Source organism: Rhagoletis zephyria, unplaced genomic scaffold, assembly GCF_001687245.7.
Source record: "Rhagoletis zephyria isolate East Lansing unplaced genomic scaffold, Rhagoletis_zephyria_1.1 Rzeph_scaffold_01213, whole genome shotgun sequence".
NCBI lineage: Eukaryota > Metazoa > Arthropoda > Insecta > Diptera > Tephritidae > Rhagoletis > Rhagoletis zephyria.
The window spans coordinates 115,097-140,945 of NW_016158297.1; the positions used below are offsets into that span (position 1 = coordinate 115,097).

The following is a 25,849-nucleotide window of genomic DNA, read 5'->3' on the forward strand; positions in this document are numbered from 1 at the left end:
AAGTCATATGTTTCGTCGTTTGTTTACAAGAAAAGCAAAACAAAAAACTTAAATTAATAAATTGTAATAAGAATAAACTTATAAAAATAAAGTAGCAAAATCACAATATCACGCTTTCCTCATACCACACACAGAATCTCGCTTGGGCAGCAGAAATACATATGTATGTATGTGCAATGTAATTGTTCCTATAGATGTAAACGATTGGTAACCAGTGACCTGTTCGACAGCCACAGGCCAAACAAATTCTTAATTTAAATATAAAAACTTGTATTCTAATGAATTAAAAATAAACTCACGATTGCGGCAGTTAATGCAAATAATGCTAAACGTTGGCAAATCATTCATCGTAGGAGCGTTGCTAGTGGCAGTGGTTTTGATCAGTACTTGACACTGGCGGTGGCTTCACAGTTTACATTGTTGCAATTGTAATATCTAAGTTTTTTTTTTTTTATATTTGGCACAAAATGCAATTCTCGGATAGTAAAAATGAAGGTCGCCAACCTATCGGAGTAGGCATTTTGGAGGCGGGCAGTGGTGCTGGTATCGCGGTTGTTGCATCGAGTAACGAATTCGATTATGAATCTGTGTTGGCGCGTATTGGTAGGTTCAAAACGCATATTTCCATTAACAGTGCCAAGATAAACCAGTGTGTGAATGGCATTATAAAATTCGGTGGAAATGAAAATCCTGTTTGCAAAAATTTTGTGAAAACCCCACTGTAAAATAGAGCAAATTCAAAAGAGTAAATTCATCTTAGCAAAGCTTTGAATTCTACGAATTTCATGTTGTTTAAATTATGGTGAATAGCAGTTAAGAAATCTGAGTAAAAAAGTAAAAGCAATTCAATGCCATACTATTCGATGCTTATTTTCAAATCGGTGGTGTAAATCTACGCAGGCGAAATGCGTTGTGCAAGTTCAATGAAAGATGAAGTGGCTTAAGTGACTTCGACTGTTTAATACTTTGTGCATATGTAGTTGTGTAATTAAAAGAAAATTAAGGTTTATAACTATTTGTAAATTTTTAGATTTTAATTTTTTATAATGATAAATACTGTGCATAGTGCGAACATTTTTTTTACCAAATTAAACAATTGGTTTTTTAAAGTATTTGGAACCGATTTTAGAAAAGATTGTACTTAAATGGTCAGTTGCTTCTAATTGAATGCATCTGTAAAATATTCTAACGTCAGATGAAGGTGAAATAATAACCGATGAAGGTGAAATAATAAACGACGAGTTCAGATACATGTAAATGATTACTGAGAAAAAATAGCACGAAATGTCTTCTAAGCTGATGAAATACAAGTTTTCGGTAAAAAAATTACATTCTAGCAATTTTTGAACAAAGTTAATTGAAAACTTCCCACTGTGTGGTGGCGGGAAAATAAATAGGGCCGCGGCAATTTAATAAGATTTGGTTATTTTTCTTCTAAGTAAGAATTTGTTCAAGATTTATTAAAATTTGTCAAATTTCAGCAAATGTTCATCAAAATTTCAAACGGCTGGTTAATTTCCTCGCGAATGGGGCAATATATTTAGCCTTGTGATAACTACTGCAGCTGCCATAGCACGGAGCGCGAATTCGGTGTTGGATTTATGTCGGGAGAGAGAATCCGCCGCACACTGGGGCCGCCCCATATAAGCGGGTGCTCAGAATTCTGAAATCATTTTATTTCCATTAGTCTCGCTTAAACTACTTTACAAGTGTAAATTATTGACGTCTTAACCTATTATTGATCATGCATTAACCCAATGGTGACCCAGCTTTTGTAATGTCTTAAATTAAATTAATTTGATTTTTTTATTATTATGCAAATTATGAATAATTTAACCTATTTGCGACTTTGACTTAACACCTTAACACATGATGACCATATTTTAACTCAATAGTGACCATTTTTTAAAGAGTCTTTCCTAGCTAAATTTCTTACAATTAGTTAAGTTAAAGTTACAGTAGAATCAGAAAGAACACAGGTCCTCTCGTTTGAGGATAAATTTATCAAGGAATTCGCAATACTTAGAACTAAGTTAAAAGCGGGAAAATGTCATACCAATAACAATGTGTGTATTTTTTGTAATCACTAGGAAATAGCATAAAACAGAGGAAGTCATTTCTATAGAGATCAGTTAGATAGTAAAAGATAGGAAATAGATACAAAAATTTACGTTTTAATGTAAAATATAATGGAATATATGTATGGTCAAAACAAAGTTGCAAGTAAAAATAATTTCAGCACTCTCACAACACTTTTTAAGAAAAAAGTATCAAAAAAGTCGAAATTATTTTAAGTTTCGTTTTTTATTCGACTATGAATATGCCCTATTATGTTTTAAATTCAAAGAGATTTACAAATTAAGCATACAAAATATCGGAAAGCAAGTAATGTACCTAATAAAAAACATTAATTAATTAAAAAATATGTTATATTTTTATAAAGAGAATAATTAAAATAAAATAAAAACAAAGTAAATACTCGAAACTTTTTAATATGTGGGTGTCGTATAGTTATGACAAGCACAATTAAAAGTATTTTAATTATGCAGTTTTGTAACCCATTTAATTGCAGTACATTAATGCCAGTTTGATGTAGGTAGGACTTAATTTTTTCCATACGAAGTATATATGTTCGACGATTTTTTTTATATATATTTAGAAAATGAGCGACAACTTCACCAAAAAAATTTGCAAACATCAACGGTATGTGCAAGCTACTTCAAACTGTCACTTTAATGGGCTACAAAATTACGAACTCTTTTTTTTTAAATGTCTAATTAAAAACATCGATATTTTTAAGAAGTTTTAAACTTAGATTTATTCGGTTTTGTTAAGGATAGAACTATATTTTTGTAAAAAAAATAATTAAAATTAAATAATAATAATAAAAAAAATGTCATATATGGGTGTCTTATAGTTATGATAAGCACTATATAATGAAAACTGTGACATTTATTTCTCACAGTCGGAATCTAAATCCCATCCACGCCCCGTTAAACTAATATTATTCTACTAAGTAACTCCATTGCTTTAGAAAAGAAGGATCTCCGGTTCTTGACCGCTAGCAATAAGCGGGAGCAAGTAATCAGAGGATCTGATGAAACTAACAATCTATTAAAAACGTCTTCTAAATTGCCAGCGCGATTCGTTTTCCTACTATATATCTCCCTAAAGTATTTAAAGTCCTTGTTCGAAATAAATGCGCTTCTCACTAAAGATTTTTAAGTCCTTGTTAGAACTTTGTAAATCCGATTTTTATTCATTGATCAACCTTAAAATAATAAACAGTTTGAGTTCGAAATGAAACAGAACCATAATTAATCAGAATTATATGTTTTTGTGTTTAATTAAAATCAAAGTGAAATTTTTAAAACGCGCTTGCACGCTTGGCAGCATTGTGCGCCGCCGAGTACTGCCGTTCACTCCGGTGAATGAGCGTCTCGCCACAATGATGAAGGTGATTTCAATGCGGGTTTGGGCAAGGAGAGGATCTTTGGTGCCTGAGGCTGAGGGGCCCGTGACATTGTATTGTTAAGTACTAGGACTCAGCATAAAGAGATCCTTCAAACTGCGTGGCTGTCACTAGATCGAAAAACCAAATCTGTCGATAGACGGAAGGATGAAGGATCCAAGGACCAAACATTGAATCAGGCCAAGATACGCACATAAGTACATACATCTATTCAGGAAAAATGTGCATCCAGAAAGATAAGGAAATGCCAACATCTTCGCCACTGGACTCCACACATGCCCTCTGAGAGCACTCTTCAACAAATCGACATATGCAAGCAGCAGAACCAAATTCACCGTTAATTATGTACCGCTACCGAAGGAGTAGGCAGAGTTCATTAAGCCCTAAAGAACAACTGGCACAATGCGGAATGTCATAAAGCTGCATAGAAAAGAGATACCACCAGATAGGGCCATACGCAAGATGTATGTGATCGACTCAGGAGCTGAAGAAGGAAGAAAAACGTAATATGAAGTGAAAGGTCGAAACAGCGAGTGTGACGAGCTTGAAAAGCCGAGCGATACGAAGAACGCCCGAAAATTATAGCAGAAAGTTAGGCAACTTACCGAATGTTTCCAGACGAGGGCGAATGTTTGTAAGACAAAAAACACGACGACCTAGTGACCCACTTAAATTATAGAGGGAACCCCCTGTCGATGAAGATGGACTTGATTTATCGCGAACCAACTGTGATGGAGTATGAATAGCAATTTCGCGACAACAAAGCTCCTGGAGCTACGGCGAACCAGTCGACTGGAATTTAACACATGAAAAAGGTTTGCCTCTTAACCGCGTTATGAGACACCACCAACTCCGTCATAATTGGGAAGGACCTCTACAAGCTGTGTACCTAATACCAAACGAAGTTTCAGACAGGGTATAGAAAAAGATAATGCGAGTAAGATATGCATAACTAAACCACTCCAACAATAATGCCAGCCTTGAAATCCAACGAGGGTGATATGTCAAAACGCGAACAACAATGCAGGAAGAAGAAGAAGATGATGAAAATTTGCATGAAAAACAGCGATTCTGTCAAATTCACCGAGAGCGGAATAGCGGCGCGAGATAGTGGCCATCTATGTTCTCTACACTGTGGCCATTTCCAATAGTGGTCAAAATCGCTTTGTGGTTACAGTGCCAGTCAAGAAGAAGATAAAAAAATGTCTTTATTTCCCATATTATTAAGCTAGACAAAATTTAAAAAAAAAACCTATATTTTCAAACAATTAGAGAAACTAAAAAAGTTAATGAGAATCCTTTTTTCACAGGATTTGGTAAAGCACAATGGATACTACTCCTTATCTCCGGGCTATTGACTCTCTGCTCAATGGCAACACAAACTTCGGTGGGCATTATGGCTATAGCATCTCAGTGCGAATTTGGCATGAGCCAAGGTGAAAAGGGCATAATGATGGCGGCATGTGTGACGGGAATTTTCCTATCCACATACTTTTGGGGGTATGTTAGCGATGCTTTCGGACGGCGCTCGGTGCTCTTCTATGGCACCATAGCCACCAATTTGCTACAGTTGATCTCGATGTTCATCACGAATATATGGGTTTTCAACGTTGTTAACTTATTAATGGGTGTAAGGTGTGTACTATGGTCTTATATTTGTATAAAACATATAATTAACATATAATATTAATTGTTGCAGTTTGGGTGGAGTATCTGCAGCTATTTACGCATATCTCAGCGAATTCAACACTGATAAACATCGTGCTGTGGTTATTAATTATTCAACAATGTTCGTTAGTATAGCTGCGATTTATATGCCAGGTATGTATTTAAATATTTTTATTACTTACAAACATGTGTGTATTTTAGGTGTGTACATATGTTTGTACTCAAGTATGTACACATTAGGGTGGAGATATTTTTATAAAAATTTTCAATTTTAGCGGAACACCCCCTAAAAACATAAAGCTAATGGAGCAGCTACCATATCCAAAATTGCCAATTGGGTCAGAAGTTTGAAATTATCCAAATATTTTTCTTTAAGTGTGCTATAATATCGATAATACTATCTTGTACTCATAAGGGATCTTTTTGTAGATCAGGGATGGGCAGATTTTTGGCTCTTAAAGCAGTCAAAGAGCCAGCAAGTGCTGGGCAAGAAGTAAATCAGTTCTTAGAATAAAAAGGGGTTGCAAAAATACATTAAAAGCATCATATATATATTAGTAATGAGAGTCGGAGTATAAGAAATTTTAATACGGTCTTCTTCCCACTTCATGCTGGCTCCTAATGTTACCCCACATCTAGCACCTAAATGTGCCAATCCGGCTCCTAAGTGCAAAAGGCTCCTGGGAGCCACTTTGGCCATCTCTGTTGTAGATGATGGATAATTGCGGCTATAATCTTTTACGTCGTTTTTTTTTGCCAAGCATTCATTTTAATTTTGCATCGGTTATACACTACTCTCTGCACTACCAACTCTTAGAACGCACTTATGTTTCTCTTACCATTGTGAAAATCTTCATCATCTTGCCAGAAAGCTGGATTTTTCATGGAAATATTAAAGCGCTGAAATAGTTAGCCAGAGTTTGGTGTAATCAAATCAGCCAATTGATTTTTTAGAAACTTGTTTACGTCAACCACTTCTTCATCATAATTCGTGTCAAACGAATTTAATTTGTGCGACATTCTTATTTTTGGTGTGAATTAATTTAAATTTTTCTTTAAACATTTACAATGGATTTTGAGATCCAGAGCACTTGGTGCATGGCTCCAGCGATCAAAAACTCATTATGTCTTTAAAAAAACACTCCCAAAAATGACTCCAACAGCTCCATATAGCCGTCACAAGCGTGATCTACTTTCTCGATTCCAGTCAATGTTGGGGGCATTTTGCTATATCAGTGAACGACTCACAAAAATAATTATTTTTTGAAGTAATTTGTTTCCATTTTTGTTGCCTTGTGTAATACCTACTTTTAAAATTTGTGAAAAACGATTTTTGAATCATCTAAGACCATTGGCTCAATGCGGAAGTTCTAAAAAACCCCCAATCGGGCTGTAATTGTATATTTCATAATTCTTTAACCAATACCATGTTTTTATTTTTTATTTTTTTTGGTTTCATACAAATTAGGCTCACCTTATTGCATATGTGTGTATGCATGTGATTAAGGGGTTTCGCAGTAAATGTGCAGGGATGTGAGTGATTTAATCTATAACTATGAAAATATTAACTTCTATATAATTTGACAAACCAATTTGCATATTTTATTTAATAAGGGATCTTATTTTTGCAATGAACTTGAAAAGCCTTATCGAATTACACAGTTATCCGCAAAATTGCAATGAAATTTTTTTAATGTAAAAGCCTATGTATACACATAGATATGTACATATATGGATGAAAGTCCATACATATGAATTTGTATGTAAATACAGTATATATGTATGTACACTAGGGTGGTTCAAGTTTCATTAGGGGGAAAAATGTAATCGTAGAATACCGGTGGTGAGTTTTTCCATTTTGTATTTGTAATATCTATACCAAATATTCTACTGTAACCAATACAGGGTGCTCAACGACATTTGAAACTCATAAAAATATTGATGATTTTTATAATTGGCTAGTGTTGCCATCACAACTGATGCTGGATACATTTTTAAAGCTAATTTAAAATTGAAACGGTCTTAGTTTGCTCAACCCATTGTTTGGTTAATATATCTACAATATACTTCGAGAGTAAAATATAAAAACTTCGTGAGCATTCTCTAAATTTATACAGAAACATAGAATTTGGTGCTAGCATTTCTTTCGGCAAGAGGACAAATTTTTAAAGGTGCCCCCAACAGTATCTCGGAAAATATTTTTTGGACCACTCTAATGTACACGCATACATATGTACATGCATATATGTATGTATACCCTGTGGGGAAAATCTCTAGTTCTGAACTGGTACGCTTCTAGTACATTTAGACCCAGTACTGGTTCGCGATAAATCTCTTTTGCATGCAAGCAACTGATGAATTTAACATGACGATGTCCTAGGAAGTGTGAATTGCCCCCCGCTGCATCCCTTATTCGATAGTTCGGAACTAGTTCTAAATTCGACAAATAAGATATAGTTCGTTCTGCATCCCTTTTTCTATAATTCCGAACCATTTCTAAATTCGCCACTTTAGATATAGATTTCTAGTGAAAAAAAAACTGAAAAAATTATTTTTTCAAAAGTACCACATTTCGCTGATTTTGGGCTGGAGGGATCTAGTTCCTATCGGACTAGTTCATTTTTGATTCACTAGCCCGCGGTTTCCCTGCAGGGCATTTGTATGCACGTTTCTATTTGAACAATTTCAAATAAATGTAAAACAAAATTGCTCTTGTTCAAACTTTTTTCCTCTATGTAGAAACCCTAAAAATTTTCTTTTCTTAACATTTTCAGCAACATGTTGGCTGGTCCTTTCGGCTGATTGGACACTTCACATAACCGACAGTTTTGTATTTCGTCCCTGGCGTTTGATAATTTTGCTTAACTTGTTGCCCGGCTTAATTGGTGCCGCAATGTTGTATCCCTTCCCAGAGAGTCCAAAGCTGCTATTGGCACAAGATAAGGAATACGAAGCTGTCGCTGCACTGGAATGGATCTGTAAAATTAATCGCGGTCGCTCTTTGGCAAGTGTTTTCGGAAATGATACGGATTTCAAACTGAAAGCAGAACAGATTGCTGACGATGACTTGCGCAGCGGTGGTGGTGGTGTTTGTGGCATACTAGTGAGCATTTGGAGAGCCACGGTGCCACTATTTCACAAACCACATTGCACCAACTTCATATTGAGCATTGTTTCGGTGTTTGGCATGTTTCTTACATCGGCGGGTATGCAAATTTGGTATCCGGAAATTGTTAATCGCTCATCGGGCGATAATGTTGGAAGTTCGTCGGTGTGTGAGATTTTAGAAGCCTCGTTCGAGAAGCAACGTCTAAATGTGACCATCGTCGATGCTGAGGTAAGTTATAAAGGGTAAATTTTTGTGTCATTGCTACAAATTATTTATTTAGTACATAGTTACCAATGTTTCCACTTAAAAAGTTCTTATAAAAAGAGTTCAAAAGCGATCAAAATTTAGGTTTCATTAATGATGGTGTACTTACTTATACAAGACCTGGCCTTTAAATCGTCGTGAACAAATTGGGTTGGCTGACGTTTTGTTACCGACTATACCACATTGTACTCATTTGGGCTAGGTTAGGTTGTCTAAAAAAGGAAGTTTTACCATATATTGTATATATATGTGCGACTAATGAATTGTTGTTCACAAATCCGAGACAATGTTACAGACCACTGCCGTTCCTTTAGGGAATTGTAATAGGCACTTTGGCCCTTTATCGGTTGCTGATTGTAGGCCCTGTAGCTGTAACTTCAACAAGCAGTGCCAGTATTTGTCTGTTGAAAACTGGGGGTAACTATTTAATTCGGTTCGAAACAAAAAATTAATCGAAAACTACACTCGATTCGAAAATGAATTAGTACTTCCTATGACTTTAAAATTTTGCGGAACTGATTGCTTTCCCAACGAATATTGATACCGCACGTTACGGAGAACATTTAACTGGTGAAGAGTTCCATGGTTAGAATCTCATCGGGCGACAAATCTTGTTTATTTTTTATTAAATAAATAGTTTTCTTTAAGTAACAATACATGTCTTGGAGACATTAAGCAGCACTGGAGTCAAATGGTGGAACTAAAGAGTTAATGGCCCGTATGAATAAAAATAGGACCTAATAAATTTCAGACCTATTACTCGATTTATTGAAACAAAATTTATGTAAAAGGTATGCAATTTTAAGAGAAGGGCATTGCTTCTGGTGATTTTTTTTCTACCAAAAAAAGGTTCCGTTTTTAATGGCCCATTTCTCTTTTCATGTTCCATTCTAAATTAAACGACAATATTATTCAATGCGTGAGCTAGACAAGGACAAGAAGGCAAACACATGCCCTTTTAGAGGGTTGAGTAACATAAAAGACATTTTGTACAGTGGAAGAGCAATATTTTTTGGAAGAAACGAAATCACCATTAGTTTTATTCATACGGCCCAAGTCACTTAGGTGCCAACTGAGGACATTTGGAATTGTCACGTGAAGCCAAGGCTTTTCCCACTTGGTTTTTCCATCAAAGTGGAGTCCACCCTATTCCTCTGCTATTTGCCCCCAGTGGATTTCCGTCAGCATAAGGTCGACATCAATAAAACCCACAAACGGGGAAGACGTGACCTTTATGTTTTTTGATCTAGGTACCCTAGGCTCTAGGCTACTATCAAATGAAACAACGTTACAATGCACAAGTTATACCGCAGCTCAAACGCGTTCGAATAACTTTTTCATTCTCGAGTAACTTTGGCAATCCAATTTGGATTATGGCAGTATTGAAAATGGGAATTCGAAAATGGAATATTTCAATTCGATTTTGGGACTAGGTAGTAAGAAAAATCCTTTTACAGACTTCCAATTGACATACATACCTAGTAGCCGCTCTGGTCCTTCGTACATTATATGCTCCACTCTTTCCTTGTGATAGTTACACTTGCCTGTGCTTGCACTAGATGTCCTGAGTCCGCGGTTTATATTAAAAGCAAAAAGTCCCGAAGCCTTTTTTTATCGCATAAACTGCGCATAGTCTTTGCAGCCCTCTAGTCATATTTACGTTTCCATATTCTCCCTGTCTGCCAGTACATGCGAAGTTCCTGATTATGTCGATTGGGCATTCGCCCAAAATTCGGCGCAAATCGTGTGAATGCACAAATATTTTGCCGTATCCTAATCACGAAAAACAATTTGTTTGTTGACTACAAAATAAAAAATTGTCGTCCCATTTTTTTATTTTGTACCAATAGCCCAATATAAGACTTGTACAAATCTGTACAATTGTACCAATAGTGTGACACTGCCTTAAAGAAATTGGTATGTCCGTCGCTAGTAAAGCATCCAGAAGAAGACCCTCTTTGGCTAGCTCATTAGCTTACTTCTCACTGCTTTCTTACAATGTACGATGGTCTTCGAATAGAAACTAATAAAAGTAGAGCCTTAATGACTGTCAATATATAAATGTATCTACCTTTACCGCTTTCGTTATTGCAAAACAAAGAAATACTACTGCGGTCCGCTAACATAAAGGAACTGCAAATTTCAGGTTCAGAGCAGTAAACCGCAGCTCCTTTTCCTTCGACCATTTAGGAACCGTCAGTTTGGAGGTGCATCGCATGATCTTCCATACCCGTNCAAGCTGTGCGCGTAGCAGTACTACTAGATGTCCTGAGTCCGCGGTTTATATTAAAAGCAAAAAGTCCCGAAGCCTTTTTTTATCGCATAAACTGCGCATAGTCTTTGCAGCCCTCTAGTCATATTTACGTTTCCATATTCTCCCTGTCTGCCAGTACATGCGAAGTTCCTGATTATGTCGATTGGGCATTCGCCCAAAATTCGGCGCAAATCGTGTGAATGCACAAATATTTTGCCGTATCCTAATCACGAAAAACAATTTGTTTGTTGACTACAAAATAAAAAATTGTCGTCCCATTTTTTTATTTTGTACCAATAGCCCAATATAAGACTTGTACAAATCTGTACAAATGTACCAATAGTGTGACACTGCCTTAAAGAAATTGGTATGTCCGTCGCTAGTAAAGCATCCAGAAGAAGACCCTCTTTGGCTAGCTCATTAGCTTACTTCTCACTGCTTTCTTACAATGTACGATGGTCTTCGAATAGAAACTAATAAAAGTAGAGCCTTAATGACTGTCAATATATAAATGTATCTACCTTTACCGCTTTCGTTATTGCAAAACAAAGAAATACTACTGCGGTCCGCTAACATAAAGGAACTGCAAATTTCAGGTTCAGAGCAGTAAACCGCAGCTCCTTTTCCTTCGACCATTTAGGAACCGTCAGTTTGGAGGTGCATCGCATGATCTTCCATACCCGTATCACACATCGAACTTTGTTGAAAATTCATTACACATTTTGAAACTGAAACCAGGCCTGTAAATTTGTCTTAAACCTTGCCATTTTTGTCTCTATTTTATTTCAAATGGCAACTAATTTTTCAATTTGCCACAAAGTGCCACAACGGGACATTTTTTAAAATAGCAATACTTTAATAAATTTTTATGAAATACGTTGCGTACGCTGCTTTTTCGCCAACGAAAATTTTCTTGTTTCACTTTTGCTTTAGAAACATGATTCTTATTTTATTGATAAATGGGAAAGAAGTAGTTTTCCTTAGATTAAAAATAACGGCACACTAATATGGCACCTTAGCTAAAGATAGCTGCAGCCTGTCTGAACCCAAGCTGACCCCAGACAAAAAAATCTAGCAACAGTTGCCAAAAGTGTTGCGCGGACACAGCGGACCGACACCGAATGACTTCTGATGTCGCCATAGCACCGCCTACATGACTAGGGTCAAATGCTCCCTGTCAAGGAGCACAAAATAATGCCTTGTATGCAGTCACTGCTTGCCGCAGAGTCCTCGCCTAGGCACATCAGAAGGCATATATGTATACGAACTAACGGACGAAGTCCAAAGATTCATAAGACAACTTCTGGGCCCTACAGTATACCGACAGGCTAATAAGTGGAATTCACAGGGAGTCGGTCTCTACTTATACCCACTTCCGACCTGTGAATGCCGTTTTGGGAACACAGTCTCGGGAAACTCGCACCTCAATAGCCCAACCTCGCTCTGGATACTGCAGCAGGCTAAACTCCGACCTGAGTATGATAAATGCAGATGTAAGCAACCCTTCGCATGCGCCCTAAACCCCACTCAACTAACGCCTCTATCCCTATGGACCAAACCTGTCGGACTGGCACATTTTCTGGGTCTGCTGTTAGTTGAGCTTTACGACACCGATTGAGGGACAAGCCCATCTAGGGAGAGCTAAGTAGCCGCTACAAAAACAAAAATGAATGTTTTTAGCTACTTTGTGGGACAACCGGTGGCATGTAAATACCCGAATTGTGGGGAGTGCCACTGTCGCTGTTCTCTTTAAGGTATGCCTTAAGTTAATCATTGAAATCATAAAAACCCTCTGTAGTCTTTTTAACCGACTTCCAAAAAAAAGAGGTGGTTATGAGTTCGTCGGAGTGTTTTTATTTTTTTTTATGTATGTTACCGCATATCTTTGGACCACGTCAACCGATTTCGATAATTCTATTCTTTTTGCATCGGAAAGGTAGTGTCTCAGAGGTGGTCCCGTACTAATCTGGTTTAGATCCGATCATTGGATCATGAAATATATAGAGATATATATATATTTTTTTTAAGTCGGTTTTTTTTGCTAAAAATTCCTTGTTAGATAATTCTTTTTTTCACCGTTTCCCACTACACAAATACCGCGTAGAATATTTAATATAGGCCCAAGAGTAGGAAAAATGTTCGAACTACAATCCATCATACGTACCTTCTACAGTGCCGTCAGTGGCTTCTTTTCGATAATTCGTTGTCTTTGGTTATTCACAGGTCTTGCCTCATTTGGGTCTACTCTACTTATATTGAATTCTCTAACTTTTTAGTGAATAGAGCAAATCGGATTACCCGCATTAATACTGAGTTCCACTTCCGTAGCCCAGTCGCTGATGAACTTCACCGTCTGGTCTGCCAGAGAGCTAAGTAAAAGTCATCACACATTTACCGCTGATGATGACTAAGACATTGTCTGCATAACCAGTTGACATAGCAAGACTTCGGCAGAGGGTGAAAAAATCGGATTATACGTTTCCATAGTAACTAAGTAGATGCTAACAGGTTAGCCTTGTCCTTAGGCAATGTGTTGAAAGGTTCGTGGAATGAAAAAAATATTTAAACAATTTATAGATTTAGCCAAAGCTGGTGAAAAGTGGCGCTAAAGGACCCTCGCATCCGGTAACAATAGTGGTGAGTGCCCTTTCTCCGGCTTTGTTTAACATCAATAGTTCGCCAGCACATTTCTTGTTTAGCTACAACCATTACAGGCATGAGACTTACAGTTGTCCGGTTTGGTACAAATACTATTTATAAGTTTTCCACAGTGAACCACAAAGCTTCAGTTATCCGCACTGATGTGCTGTTCCTTTTTAGACGAATGATTTATCAGCCATTCTACTGCATTATTTAGCATATCGCTGAACTAGATTTAGTGTGAGTTTAATTACTGAAGTGAAACTTCTTTAGCGGCAGCTGCTTGGTTGGGAGTAAATTGGCAAATTCCACGGAACTTGCACACGGAAATGGTGTTACGGAAATTGTGCAACGGAAATGGTTGGGGCTGAAAAAAGGGCTTATTGAGTGCATGCACATGGCATGAATTTAACAAAAACTTGTTAATAAAAGGTTAACGAATGACACTTAGAAAAAGACCAATACAAGAATGAAAGTAAAAGCGAGTACGTACGTAAATAAAGAAGAGGATAAAGGCAAAGGTAAGAATAAAAATAAACTCAAAGATAAGTAAAGATAAAAGAAAAAAATTAAGACAAAGGCAAATTTAATCACTTTCCTTATACAAGGCAAAGGTAAAGGGGAATATGTAGATGACGAAAATATAAACATAAAAGTATAAACAAAGATAAACATAAAGAAAAATATGAGGATGAAGATACCGCTAAAGGTATAGATGAAGATAGAAAGGAAATATTAAAATAAAGGTAATTATAGAGAAAAGGATAAAGATAGAGACAGAGACTCAATCTGGGATTTTAGATACTTTTGGGATTCTCGGGACTTATCGATATAATAATCGATATTTTTTTCGGTTTTGTTATCGATAATTTTATCGTCTTAGCTATCGATATCTTCGGAAGTTATCGATATAATAGTCGATATTTTATCGACTTTGCTATCGATTTTGGAATCGATATTTTTAACAATTTTGTTATCGATGTTTTGTATCGATATTGTTATTAGTTTTCTTATCGATATTGTTATAGATTTTGCTATCGAATTTGTTATCGACATTTTTTATCGCATTTGTTATCGATATTTTTATCGATTTTGTCATCGATATTGTTTTAATCGATTATATATTGATTTTTTCATCGATCATTTATCGATTTTGTTATCTATTATTCATCGATTTTGTTATTCGTTTTGTTATCGGTTTTGTTACCTGTTTTGTTGTCGATTTAGTTATCGATTGTTTGTCGATTTTGTTACCGATGTTTGTTATCGAAGTGTTTATCGATATTTTCATCAATTTTATAATCGATCGTTGTTATGGATTATTTATCGATTTTCGTTATCGATTTTGTTATCGATATCTTTATCGATTTTGTTATCGATTTTTTTATCGAAAGATGTTATCGATATCTTTATTGACTTTCTAATCGATTTTGCTACCAGTATTATTATCGATTGTGCTATCAAAATTTTCATTGAATTTGTCATCGATTTTGTTATCGATACTTTTGTCGGTTTTGTTATCGTTATTTTGTTGGATGTTACTATCGATTTTGTTATCGATAGGGTATAAAGATAAAACTGAAGATTAAAGAAAACAGAATAACATAAATGTAGTTATAACGAACAGGGGAAGATAGAAAAAAAACAAAAAATATAACCTTAAGCAAAGCAGATGTATGTATTTATATNAAAGGAAAACAGAATAACATAAATGTAGTTATAACGAACAGGGGAAGATAGAAAAAAACAAAAAATATAACCTTAAGCAAAGCAGATGTATGTATTTATATTGGTTACGAGACAAAATAGATATGTAACATAAGTTTCACTTCTCCAGTGTGGCCCAGGCACACTTAATTTTTTTAATTTATTAACTATTTCAGCCCTCGTAATATATTTTGCAATGGAAAAAGTTGGAAAATTAATTACTTAAACTATTAAACTGAACACGCAGTCGAAATTTTAATTTATCTTATTTGATTCATAGTCATAATTCAGTTATTTGTAAATATGTATGTACTCACTTCTGCTTAATTTACTTTTTTATTTTTTGCAGATCTGTGATGACAGCATCACAACAAAGACCTATATTGATAATATGATTGTTGGCTGTGCATTTTTAGTGGGTTTTGTCATACAGGGAGCGCTATTGAATCCATTGGGACGTAAAAACGTGTTGTTAGCTGCATTGGGCATTGGCACCTTAAGTGGAATTCTTTTGCATTTTGTTGCTAATGCACAAGTGGTTTTAGTACTCTTCTGTTTGTATATACTCATGCCAGGATTATCAATTTCTATAATGTGTGGTGCAATGGTGGATTTGGTGCCCACACACTTAAGGTGAGACTAAAAAATTTAACTAAGTTTTAGAATACACATAATCAATATTTCCACATATCTATGCATAAACAAATAATTTCTTGCAGGGGTAAAGCCGTTAGTATTGGCTTAGCCATGGGTCGTTTGGGTGTGATAGTGGCCTCTAATATGATTGGTGTAATGCTGGAGCCATATTGCAATACCACCTTTGCCATACTAACAGCATCAATATTGAGTGAGCCAATGAGTTTTGTTATTTTTTCGGTAGCTGTTTAAAAACTTGAATTTTTTTCTATTTTCAGTTTGCGGCTTCTTAGTGCACTTCTTACCAATATAAATACTTACAACAATTGTGATGCGTCCCATACATGCGTAATGATATTGTTAATTTTGTCATCAACAAATTTGGCTTTATTTTTTTTATAACATTTATAATATGGATTAAAAGCTTTAAATCTTTGTCACCTAACTACAAAATTTTGTAAGTGCAAGTACTTATACATAAAATTATGTGTATATATGTATATATATATATACATATATGTTATACATATAACAATAAAATTAAAGTGTTTGTTTAACTAGCGCATGCATTGCAGTAATAAATTCGTACTTGGGTTTGAATCTTGCCCCATAAGTTAAACTTAAAGTACATAGTAGTCTTTAAAACATTTTTAATTTTACAACTACAAAAAGAAGTTTCACTCGAAAATGTTTGAAATGAGTTGCTGCAACATCTTTTGTTTAATACATCGAAACGTAAATTTATGTTTGTAATTGAGTTTGTATCGCATCAGTTTTAAAAAGGTTCATCAGCTGATGGATTATCATTGATATGTGCCTAATTATTTCGGTTAAGTTTAGTATAAGAAGAAAAGAAAATAATAAATAAACTTTTTGCAACTAAAATTTAAGTTTACTGCTACCTGATCAGGAGTTTCCAGCAATCGTTGTCGTAACATCAATAGTAGCGGCGTACGCTTACCAAACCTATAAAAGAAACGAGCAAAATTTTGTGTCTATCATACGCCTTGCTGCCCATTTATTGCTGAATTTATGTACCTGGCTCGAGAGCGTTCGCCGTAATATGTGTCCAGGTCTTGTAAGTATTTGAGTGCATCGGCCATACTGCTGATGTCATTGTTGCGTGGCGGTCGAGAGTTGGCTGTAGCGGTATGCATTGCCAAGAGCACCAGCACAGCAAGCAGAATGATTCTCAGGCGGAGATTCGACGACATATGTGTATGAAAGCAGCTAAATAAAGGACATAGACATAACAAGCTTTCTCTAGGCAAAACCTGAAAAATATTAACTACAATAGCCTTGCTAATTTTTAGGATATTATTTTGTGAAACCTTACTAGCAGATATGTGCATGCAAACAAGAAAAATGCCAAAAGAGGTCAAAGTTAGCACTGGAAATCTATGTTTGTAGAGTATAAAAATTGTCCTCTAAAGAGCGTTTAAAAATTAAATTTTTATTTAAATTAAAAACAAAAGTTATTAAATTTTAGCTCCTAACCATTTGATATTCGAAAATTTGTAGCTCGCTCGGATACTTGAAAGCAATCAAATTTAAAATGCTTGACTACCCTAATTTTTTTTTATTTATTCGCTATAGTAACCGGATGGCTAAAAAAGAAAAAATTGGATAGTTGCCACCTGTTTGTAAGTTTCAGTTTCAGTTTCAGTTTCAGCAAACTAGCAAGATAAAGTAAATATAGCAATATGGCCGTCAAAAGAAAAAGATTTAAGAAGGCTTGCAGTCGAAAATATTTTTGAAGGGGGCTGCCACCTGATTGAAAATACCTAATTTAATTTAGTTAAAAAAAAAGTGTAAAGTTCCATTCCATCCAAGTTATTTTGACTGTAGTAGACAACGCACAATGATTCAAAACTGGAATTTACCGTTCATAATTCACTGGAGCCTTTATTTTTCAATCAATTTGAATAATTTTAATTAAATTTAATTTTTAAATGAAAACTGATATTTGATTTTTTATTTGATTGTAATAAATTTTATAGTGCAAAGTGCAGAAAAGTTAGTTAATAAATCTTAAATAATAGAAACTAGTACAGCACAATTGTAGGGTTCCCCGAAAAAGAATAAATATTCACAAAAAAATTTGAAATGTAAAAAAAAAGTTTTTAATTGGCTAGCGGTTCGCATTAATTTTGCATAATATATATAATAAGAATAATAACTACACGAGACAAATAAAACGTTTTTATTCAACATTTAGCAAACTGATGTGATTTAAATGCTTGGGAAAAATATTATTAAAAATCAACGCGAACTCTTAGCCACTTGCCACGTGCAACTTATTATACTTCAAATTAATGATATGGGCGATTCCACCGTCACGCGTGAGAAATTTGTACAGAAAAAATGTTCCTTCTTCTTTAAACTTCATAATATTTCGTCTCGGGTGGGACACGTACGAATTTTTATATGAAAAGTAGCTTTTAGTATGATCCCTATTAAAGATTAGTTATTAAAGAATATAACAAGCCAAGCAGGGGTTCAATTCACTCATGTTTTATCTTAGGATAGTGCCTTTTATATAGAAGAAAATGCCTAGCCCCGTCAACCAAAAAAAAAAAAATATTAAAAATCAACGTGATTTTCCAGGGTCTCGAAATTTTTAATTTTACCTATTTATATTTAATGGGCTATAAAATTGCATATCTAGAATTTTTCTAAAAATTTTGAACAAAAATTTAAAAATTAAATTTAATTTAAAGTTTGTTGAATTTTTATAATTTTTGTACGATGTTTGAAATATGGATTTATGTGGTTCTGATTATTTAATGAGGTAGACTTTTACATAAAAATATAAATCTTCTATATATATAAATGTGAATGTCTGTTTGATTATTACCTTATAACTTCTGAACTGCGGCATGGAATCCCATGAAACTTTGCACACTTATTTGTTTTTACCCCGGGAAGGCTATAGGCATAGAGAAATATGGGCAGTACTGGAAAAGAGGGCGTGGCACCTCCTATACTAACTAAAATTTTCATGTTGTATACCTCATGAAATATTTGTGGTAGAGTATTGGAACTTGCTGTCGAGATAAATAAAATTAATTCCATACTCATGGGAAAATATGGGCGGTATTGGAAAAGGGGGCGTGGCAACTCCCATAGGCNGCCTCTCATAGGCGTGAATTATTTAATCAGTTCTAACTTCGGAACCGTAAGTCGCATGAACTTGAAATTTGGTATGCAGACATATCTATGGTAGGTGCTTATAATAAGGTATATATAAATGAGTTTTAAAAGGGGGCGTAGCACTTAACATAGGCTTGGAATTTTGTATCAGCCATAACTTTGGAACCACAAGTCACATGACCCCTTTAATTCCTTCTGACGAAAGATAAAACCAAAATTGGTCAAAATGTCAATTAATTTAATTAGCTGACCACACGTGTATATAGGTAACGGGCGAGTCCGCGCTTCCCCCCTCCTTCACTGCGTCCACCTAAACAAACAAATAAAGTTGTATTTTTATGAGAAGCTGTTTTTCATGGCAGAAATAGATTGGGAGGTTTGCCATTGTCTACCGAGGGGTCACTGCAATTAGAAAAAATTTCTTCTTTTCTTGTTTTTTGTTATTGGACCGAAATTTTTCTCGATCATAGGCCCTACGGAGGTGTAGTGCGCACTTTTAACCACTATCCCACAGGCCAACATAGATTAAAAAAAAAAATTGTTTCGGAAAATGTTAAAACAGCTCCAGATCTAGAGAAAAAAGTGGTCAAAGTGTCGAAAACCCATATTTTTCGCAATATTTTAGAGGCTCTAGCAAATAAACAAATGATAAAACCTACTACTAAGGCTTAAATTAAAGCCAAAACTCTCGACTACTACCTCCGAAAATACCGTCGCTGCACTGCAAAAACTGAGAAATTTAAGTACCTACCGCAGTGGCGGACCCACAGGGGGTGTTTTAATAAATAGACGTCATATTATACATATGTACATACGCACCATATTAAAACACCCCCCGCTGGATCCGCCACTGACCTACCGCAATNGAAATTTAAGTACCTACCGCAGTGGCGGACCCACAGGGGGTGTTTTAATAAATAGACGTCATATTATACATATGTACATATGCACCATATTAAAACACCCCCCGCTGGATCCGCCACTGACCTACCGCAATAAAGTAAAAGGTGAGAGAACCTTCCACTGAGGCTTGAACTTTCGACTAGTATCCAAGAAAATACCACCCCCTCACCATGACCCTAAGGTCACTTATGGCCAATTATTGAACAGCAAAAACTGATTTTGGCACAATATATTTTCTTTCAATAGCACAATACTCCAGTATTTTGTTATTGTTTAATAAATGACTACACCAGCTCTATTCTGTATCAGTGACAAATATTTGTTACAGTTTTGTTACGGAAAAAAATATGAAAAAATTTGCATTTTTCAGCTACAAAAGTTTTGTCACCGATACAGAATTGGGCTGTAGGTGGCCATCGGGCCAAGGTGCGGATAGTAGTCGAGAGTTTTTGCTTTCATTTAAGCCTAAGCGGAAGGTTGTGTGAGCTTTCGGTTTTTTGCTAGAGCTTCTCAAATATTGCATAAAACGCGATTTTGTGACACTTTGACCAAATTTTTCTCAAAATCTGAAGCTGATGGAAACTTTACAATTACAGATTCGCAATCAACACGAAAAAGTCTATTAAAAACAGTTTTAAAATTTTCCGCACCATTGCCTCGTTTGCTGGTGTTGCCCTGTTTAATCAAATTGGTTGAAAAATTAAGGCTTCAGTGAATTATGAACAGTAAAATACAGTCTTGAGGCACTGTGCAACTGTCTTTTGAAATAATTGTAAAAATGCCGCAACGAAGGACTACGGTAGATCCTCTGAAAAAGGCGTTTTAAAACATTTGCAAGCCGCCACCAGTCAGTCACTGGGGTTTCTCACAGTGTTTAAGATAGCAATTGCCTAATTTTTTCTTCGAACAAAGCTTGAAAGTTATATGAATATATGAAACACGAGCTTCCTCGGAACTATTACTTCTAATTTCGGCTAAGCTTTCCAAATTGTTTTTACGAGCACTAAAGCCAAATAATCATTTTCGGATATAAATTAATGTTTCCGATGAATGAACGGCACAGCAAAATCTATTTTATATGTATGAACTGATACCAAAACATTACTTTTATATTCTGCATTGACAAAAGTAAAGCTGCACATTGAGCTTATAAGACCAGTACATCCTTGAGCATGTTTCGGCTTCCACACTGCTTTTGCGGGATAGAAGACGCTTAAGGGTGCCGTAGCCTCCTTCACTGGGACTTAGAACTGAATAAAAAGCGGTATGAATTAGATTTATTTTTTTTAACTGAAAATTTTTTGACCACCGGAAGGACGTCACAAGACAACACCACAAAACGTAAATTCAAATTCATAACGGCAGATATCCTTCTTTTGAACAAGGAGTTCAAAAAAATAGTTTTGGCTTTTGTAGAATTTCAAATGCACACCAAGTACACCGGTAACTAAGTTGAGTTGAGTAAGTTGAGTTGACAACCATTGATCCTTCTAAACAAGAACTATGAGAAAAATCGGAAAAAAGTTATGGTGACTTTGGGTTCAAGTTACATCATATGCTTGTATTAAACCCATACAAAGTGCTTTATTAAAATAAGCTATATTTCACCCTCTTTGGATTCATATTGATCTTGTTAAAGAATAAAAAACAAAAATACAAATTAAATAACAAAAAAATTATTTGTTTTAACTTGCAATGGGCCGTATGAATAAAAACTAAGCAATTGCTTTTTTCAAATTTCAGACCTTTCGACCGTATGAAGGAAAAACTAATGCCAGATTTTCACTTGGTATTAAATGATACGAATTTTGATTACCATGTTGGACGTTAAAAAATACCTGTGCCATTAGGTTAAAAAAATGATTCGTTTCCACATGTCATTTTTAAATGACACACATTTTTCATCATTTAAATGCCTAGTGGAAATTCGGCAGAAGCAATTGCTTTTTCTTAAAATTTCAGACCATCGTACAGTTTCCTAAGTAAAAGCACTATCAGCTGATTGCCAAAAAATGCCTACTGCTGAGATCACCTGCTTTTCGGCATTTGCTCTTATCTCTTACATTTTCTTCCATTTCAATCATAATTTATTCAAAATACACTAGCACACTGAATCAAAAACACACCTACAGCCTGCCAGAACAAAAGGTAAGAAGAAGAGTTTCGTTACTTATGGAACTGTACGATGCTTCAGACCTTTTACGCGATTTATTCAAGTAAATTTAAGTAAAAGGTCTGACATTTTGTTCATCCAGCCCAATATTTGTGGCCTTTAAACACGGCCTTTTGACACGGAGTGTAATTACCAAACGTATATGCATAAGTATTCCTATCCAACGCCTTATAGGAGAAGGTTCAGTCTTTTGCCTGCATAACACTATTAATGAGTTATGATTTTTATGCTTTTTGGTACTTGATTGAGGTAAATCACCCTATAAACACCACTATTTTGAATTAAATATAAATATATTTTTATTTGGCAATGACTTTGGTCCTTCAGGTGCAAGTGAGCTAATAATTATTTAATATTTTTCTGGGTAGAGTTCTTTGCAAGTACAGTTACGTCACTTGAATTTTCTGGAAAGTTGTTTTTCGCCTGTTTTAACTTTTTCCTACTGGGTTAATACGAATTTCGTTGAAATACTCGACAACAAATAATTTTGAATTTACCTGAATATTATTCAGAACAACTTATTTCGATTTATAATTAAAGTGACACTAATTGTTGAATGTACGCGGCTATCACTCGATTCGGTTACTGATAATCTCGGCCAACTGTTGCTTCTTTTATATTCCGAAGTGTCTACAATTAGCTAGGAGCGAATCCGATCGCTTACCAGCTAATGCGCAACGAACAGCGCAGCCATTTGGAGCGGCAGCTATGCAATCGGACAGTGCCGCGTCGTTGTGGGGTTGATGTGAAATTAATCACGGCAGCGAAAGCACCTACATAAACACGAACTTACAGCTAAAGACATACTATACATAGCTGTGTATTCGTGTTTAGCTGGAGTTCCTGTAAAAGCAATGCGGTTGTGCTTTTGCAAATGCATGTGTATCTTACATATGTATTTATAGATATGTTTTTTGTTTTGTTTACGAAAAAAGACAAATTATGGAAGCCACATGCCTGCGTAATCAACTCAAAAAAGTTGCATCCTTAGGGTAACATTCAAATTTGCTAAGCATTTACTACGTTTGTATTTGTGCTTGTTTTAAAAAGTTTTTCTCTATGACTTCTTTAAGCATAAATACATTTATATGTACATATGTATATACACACCGACATCAACACTTTTAATGTTTGCATTGACAATAACGACAACTGACAGTTTGTTAATTAAAATTTTGTACTTTTGTCTATTGATTTACTGATAATATATGTATGTATGTATGTACATCCCGTATAAATGCATCTTCGTTTGTATGCAAATGTTTTTTCGCATTGAAAAAACGATAATTACCATTTCACCTAGGCTCCTGCGGCATTTCAATGAAATACGCATTCCACGGAAGCCGCCGCATAACGGTCGCCATATGCATCATTTGTGTATTTTATACCGAAACTAATAACCAATCACCCGTCATGGGGTTGATATTTTTGGTGCTTATAGGCTTAAGAGTTTAGTTACGTAAATCAAATTGAATTTTCATGGCGTACCACACTCTTTTGGGCCTATCAGACAACTAACTATGCACCTTTGCCAGTTCCATCAAGGGTAGTGTGAGAAATGTACTCATTCATTAAGTCCAATTACCATTAATAATAAAATGATTATTAAATATATAGGCGGAATTAACTTGTTTGATTTCAACTGAATACATAATCTGTTCAAGTATTTACGCTGACGTTTTTCTACTGTTCATATCATAACTGCTTGTTTGTATGATTGATAACATTTTGCAAACGCTAATATGTATGTAAAATAATTTTAAGTGGTTCGCTTTGAAATCCGTATCAAAACAATTTAATGCCTTCACTGATAGATAAATAAATAGTGCTAGCCACATAAATACATACATATATTTATAAGTAAATACATTAGGATGGCGCAAGAATACACAGGAGGAGGATAAACTTTTTGGAATTTCGCTGTTGCCGCCCCCCAGATTTATATAAAATGGAAAAACAGAAACACGTGGTTTTTACTTGGAATTCGGGGCTTTGATGTAGAATCTAATTTTAATTTATGTATATATATGTATATGAATACGCTAACATAAAAAACCAAGAACACCATTGGAAAGGTAAACTTTTGTAGATGAGGAGAGTTTTTACGGTTTAAGAATCGGTTGAAAATTAAGTCCAAAATCGCCGCTTAAAACTTTCCGTATTTGTTTATAATTGTTGCTGCAACCTTTTTTCAATTTGAGTTGTTTTCGCATTTTGTTTTACTTTGTATTTGCAATGCAATTTTGTAATAAAGATAAATGTGATGATGAAGAAATGAATGATAAAGACAAAGAAGTGGAGGCAAAATTGAAGATAAAGACGAAAATGAAAACAATGAGAGATACATAGGAATTAGGGTAACTGAAAGGGTAAGAAAATGTATTGAAATTTCTTGATAGGAATCGAAATAAATTCAGTCATAAACAATTTTGTTATCGAAAATTCTGAAGACACCGAAATTTATCGAATCATCGAAGTTTGTTAAGTTATCGCAACGTACGATTTGTTCAAATTGATCAATGTTTATTGAGTTGTCGAAATTTATAGACACAGAAAATTAGGTGTCGAAATTTATTTATAGTTATCGAGCTATAAAAATGTAAGGGATTACCGAAGTTAGTGAACTTTACCGAGTTATCGATATTTATTTAATTATCATTATTTATAGAATTAACGAAATTTATCTAGTTACCGATATTTATTGATTTACTAAAATTTGTTGTTTTATCAAATCGAAGTTTTTGGAATTATCGAAATGTCAATGTTATATAAGTTTATACAGTTACCACAGCTTACCGAATTGTATCGCGTTACCAGAATGTAGCGAGTTATCGAAACTTGCCGATAGCCTTCGAAAAATATGGAGCTATCAATATTAACCAAGTTATATAGAAATTTCTCAAGGTATCTAAAGTTTTTCAAGATAATTGTTGTCGAAATTTATCGAGCCCTCGAAATACAAAGTTGTCGAAATTAATCGAAATTCGTCGAGTTATTGAATTTTGGTGAGTATGAAATGCATTGAATTATCCATTTGTATCGCATTATAGAAATTTATCGACAAACTGGAATGTATCGGGCCAATTCCAAGTCCTGCCAAAAACCTCCAAAGACATTCAAAGATGTAAGAAATTGTAGTAAGGTTTTAGTTCCGAAAGAGGAGATTTTCCGGTAACTAATTTTTTACCTTATAAATTAAGTGATATTCTAAGAGAGGGTCTTAAATATGTTCTAGTTATACCGAATTTCGTCATAACTGAACCGATTTTAAAACCAAAAGTACTATTGGAAAGGTATTTTTCTGTAGATGACGAACATTTTTTTTTGATTTCCAAATTGATTGAAATTTATGGCAGCAATCGTAGTGTCCGTTCTGTGTAGTTGTTGTTGCAAGCCCTTCAGTTTGGCTTGTAATTTGCTTGTTAATGGTGTATTATTCAGGCATTTCCTTTCACTTCGTGTTTTTGCTTTTGAATACGAAGACGAATGCGAAAGCGAATACGGACACGAAGGCAAATAAGAAAACCAATCGAAGATCAATTCGAAGACCAATACGATGACTAAGACGAACACGAATACGAACACGAGTATGAAAACGAATATGAATATGTAGCCCAAATACAAATACAAATACGTACATCAACCGAAAACAAGCACGAAGACGTATATCGAGAATACAAGGACGAATACGGAGACAAATACGAATACGAATGATATTTCGAAATATAATACCAAATGAAAAATAATACCAAAAAGAATACGAAAACGAAGAGGAATACGGATGCAAATACGTATATGAAGACGAAATCCTAAACCAACTACTACTAGAAAAGCCGTCGAATTTCGGCAAACACTTCTTTTTGCTAGAAA

General features: G+C 35.0%; 2 protein-coding genes across 3 annotated transcripts; one reads left to right on the forward strand and one right to left on the reverse strand.

Annotated features, from left to right (window-relative positions):
- Positions 1 to 355: 355 nt before the first annotated feature.
- On the forward strand, positions 356 to 16,635 carry LOC108363202 (synaptic vesicle glycoprotein 2A). The gene is made up of 7 exons (XM_017616491.1): positions 356 to 603; positions 4,783 to 5,107; positions 5,172 to 5,293; positions 7,915 to 8,477; positions 15,464 to 15,747; positions 15,834 to 15,961; positions 16,029 to 16,635. Exons 1-7 carry the CDS (start codon positions 468 to 470, stop codon positions 16,061 to 16,063), a joined length of 1,593 nt encoding a protein of 530 aa, XP_017471980.1. The 5' UTR covers positions 356 to 467; the 3' UTR covers positions 16,064 to 16,635.
- NPF (neuropeptide F) lies at positions 16,483 to 22,552 on the reverse strand. Of its 2 annotated transcripts, none has more exons than XM_017616494.1 (4): positions 22,477 to 22,552; positions 16,789 to 16,980; positions 16,653 to 16,716; positions 16,483 to 16,567 (listed from the first exon to the last, which is right to left on the reverse strand). In XM_017616494.1, exons 2-4 carry the CDS (start codon positions 16,962 to 16,964, stop codon positions 16,526 to 16,528), a joined length of 282 nt encoding a protein of 93 aa, XP_017471983.1. In that variant the 5' UTR covers positions 16,965 to 16,980; positions 22,477 to 22,552; the 3' UTR covers positions 16,483 to 16,525. The 2 variants fall into 2 exon arrangements, with proteins under 2 accessions (XP_017471983.1, XP_017471982.1); XM_017616493.1 differs by having other exon boundaries at positions 16,789 to 17,024; positions 22,477 to 22,541.
- Positions 22,553 to 25,849: the final 3,297 nt, after the last annotated feature.

Coding starts and splice junctions, on each gene's coding strand:
- LOC108363202 (XM_017616491.1), top strand. CDS start 468: ATGCAATTCTCGGATAGTAAAAATGAAGGTCGCCAACCTATCGGAGTA. Junction 5,108..5,171: donor AACTTATTAATGGGTGTAAG/GTGTGTACTATG, acceptor TAATTGTTGCAG/TTTGGGTGGAGTATCTGCAG. Junction 15,962..16,028: donor ACTAACAGCATCAATATTGA/GTGAGCCAATGA, acceptor TTCTATTTTCAG/TTTGCGGCTTCTTAGTGCAC.
- NPF (XM_017616494.1), bottom strand. CDS start 16,964: ATGTCGTCGAATCTCCGCCTGAGAATCATTCTGCTTGCTGTGCTGGTG. Junction 16,717..16,788: donor GGCGAACGCTCTCGAGCCAG/GTACATAAATTC, acceptor TTTCTTTTATAG/GTTTGGTAAGCGTACGCCGC. Junction 16,568..16,652: donor TGCTGGAAACTCCTGATCAG/GTAGCAGTAAAC, acceptor CGAAATAATTAG/GCACATATCAATGATAATCC.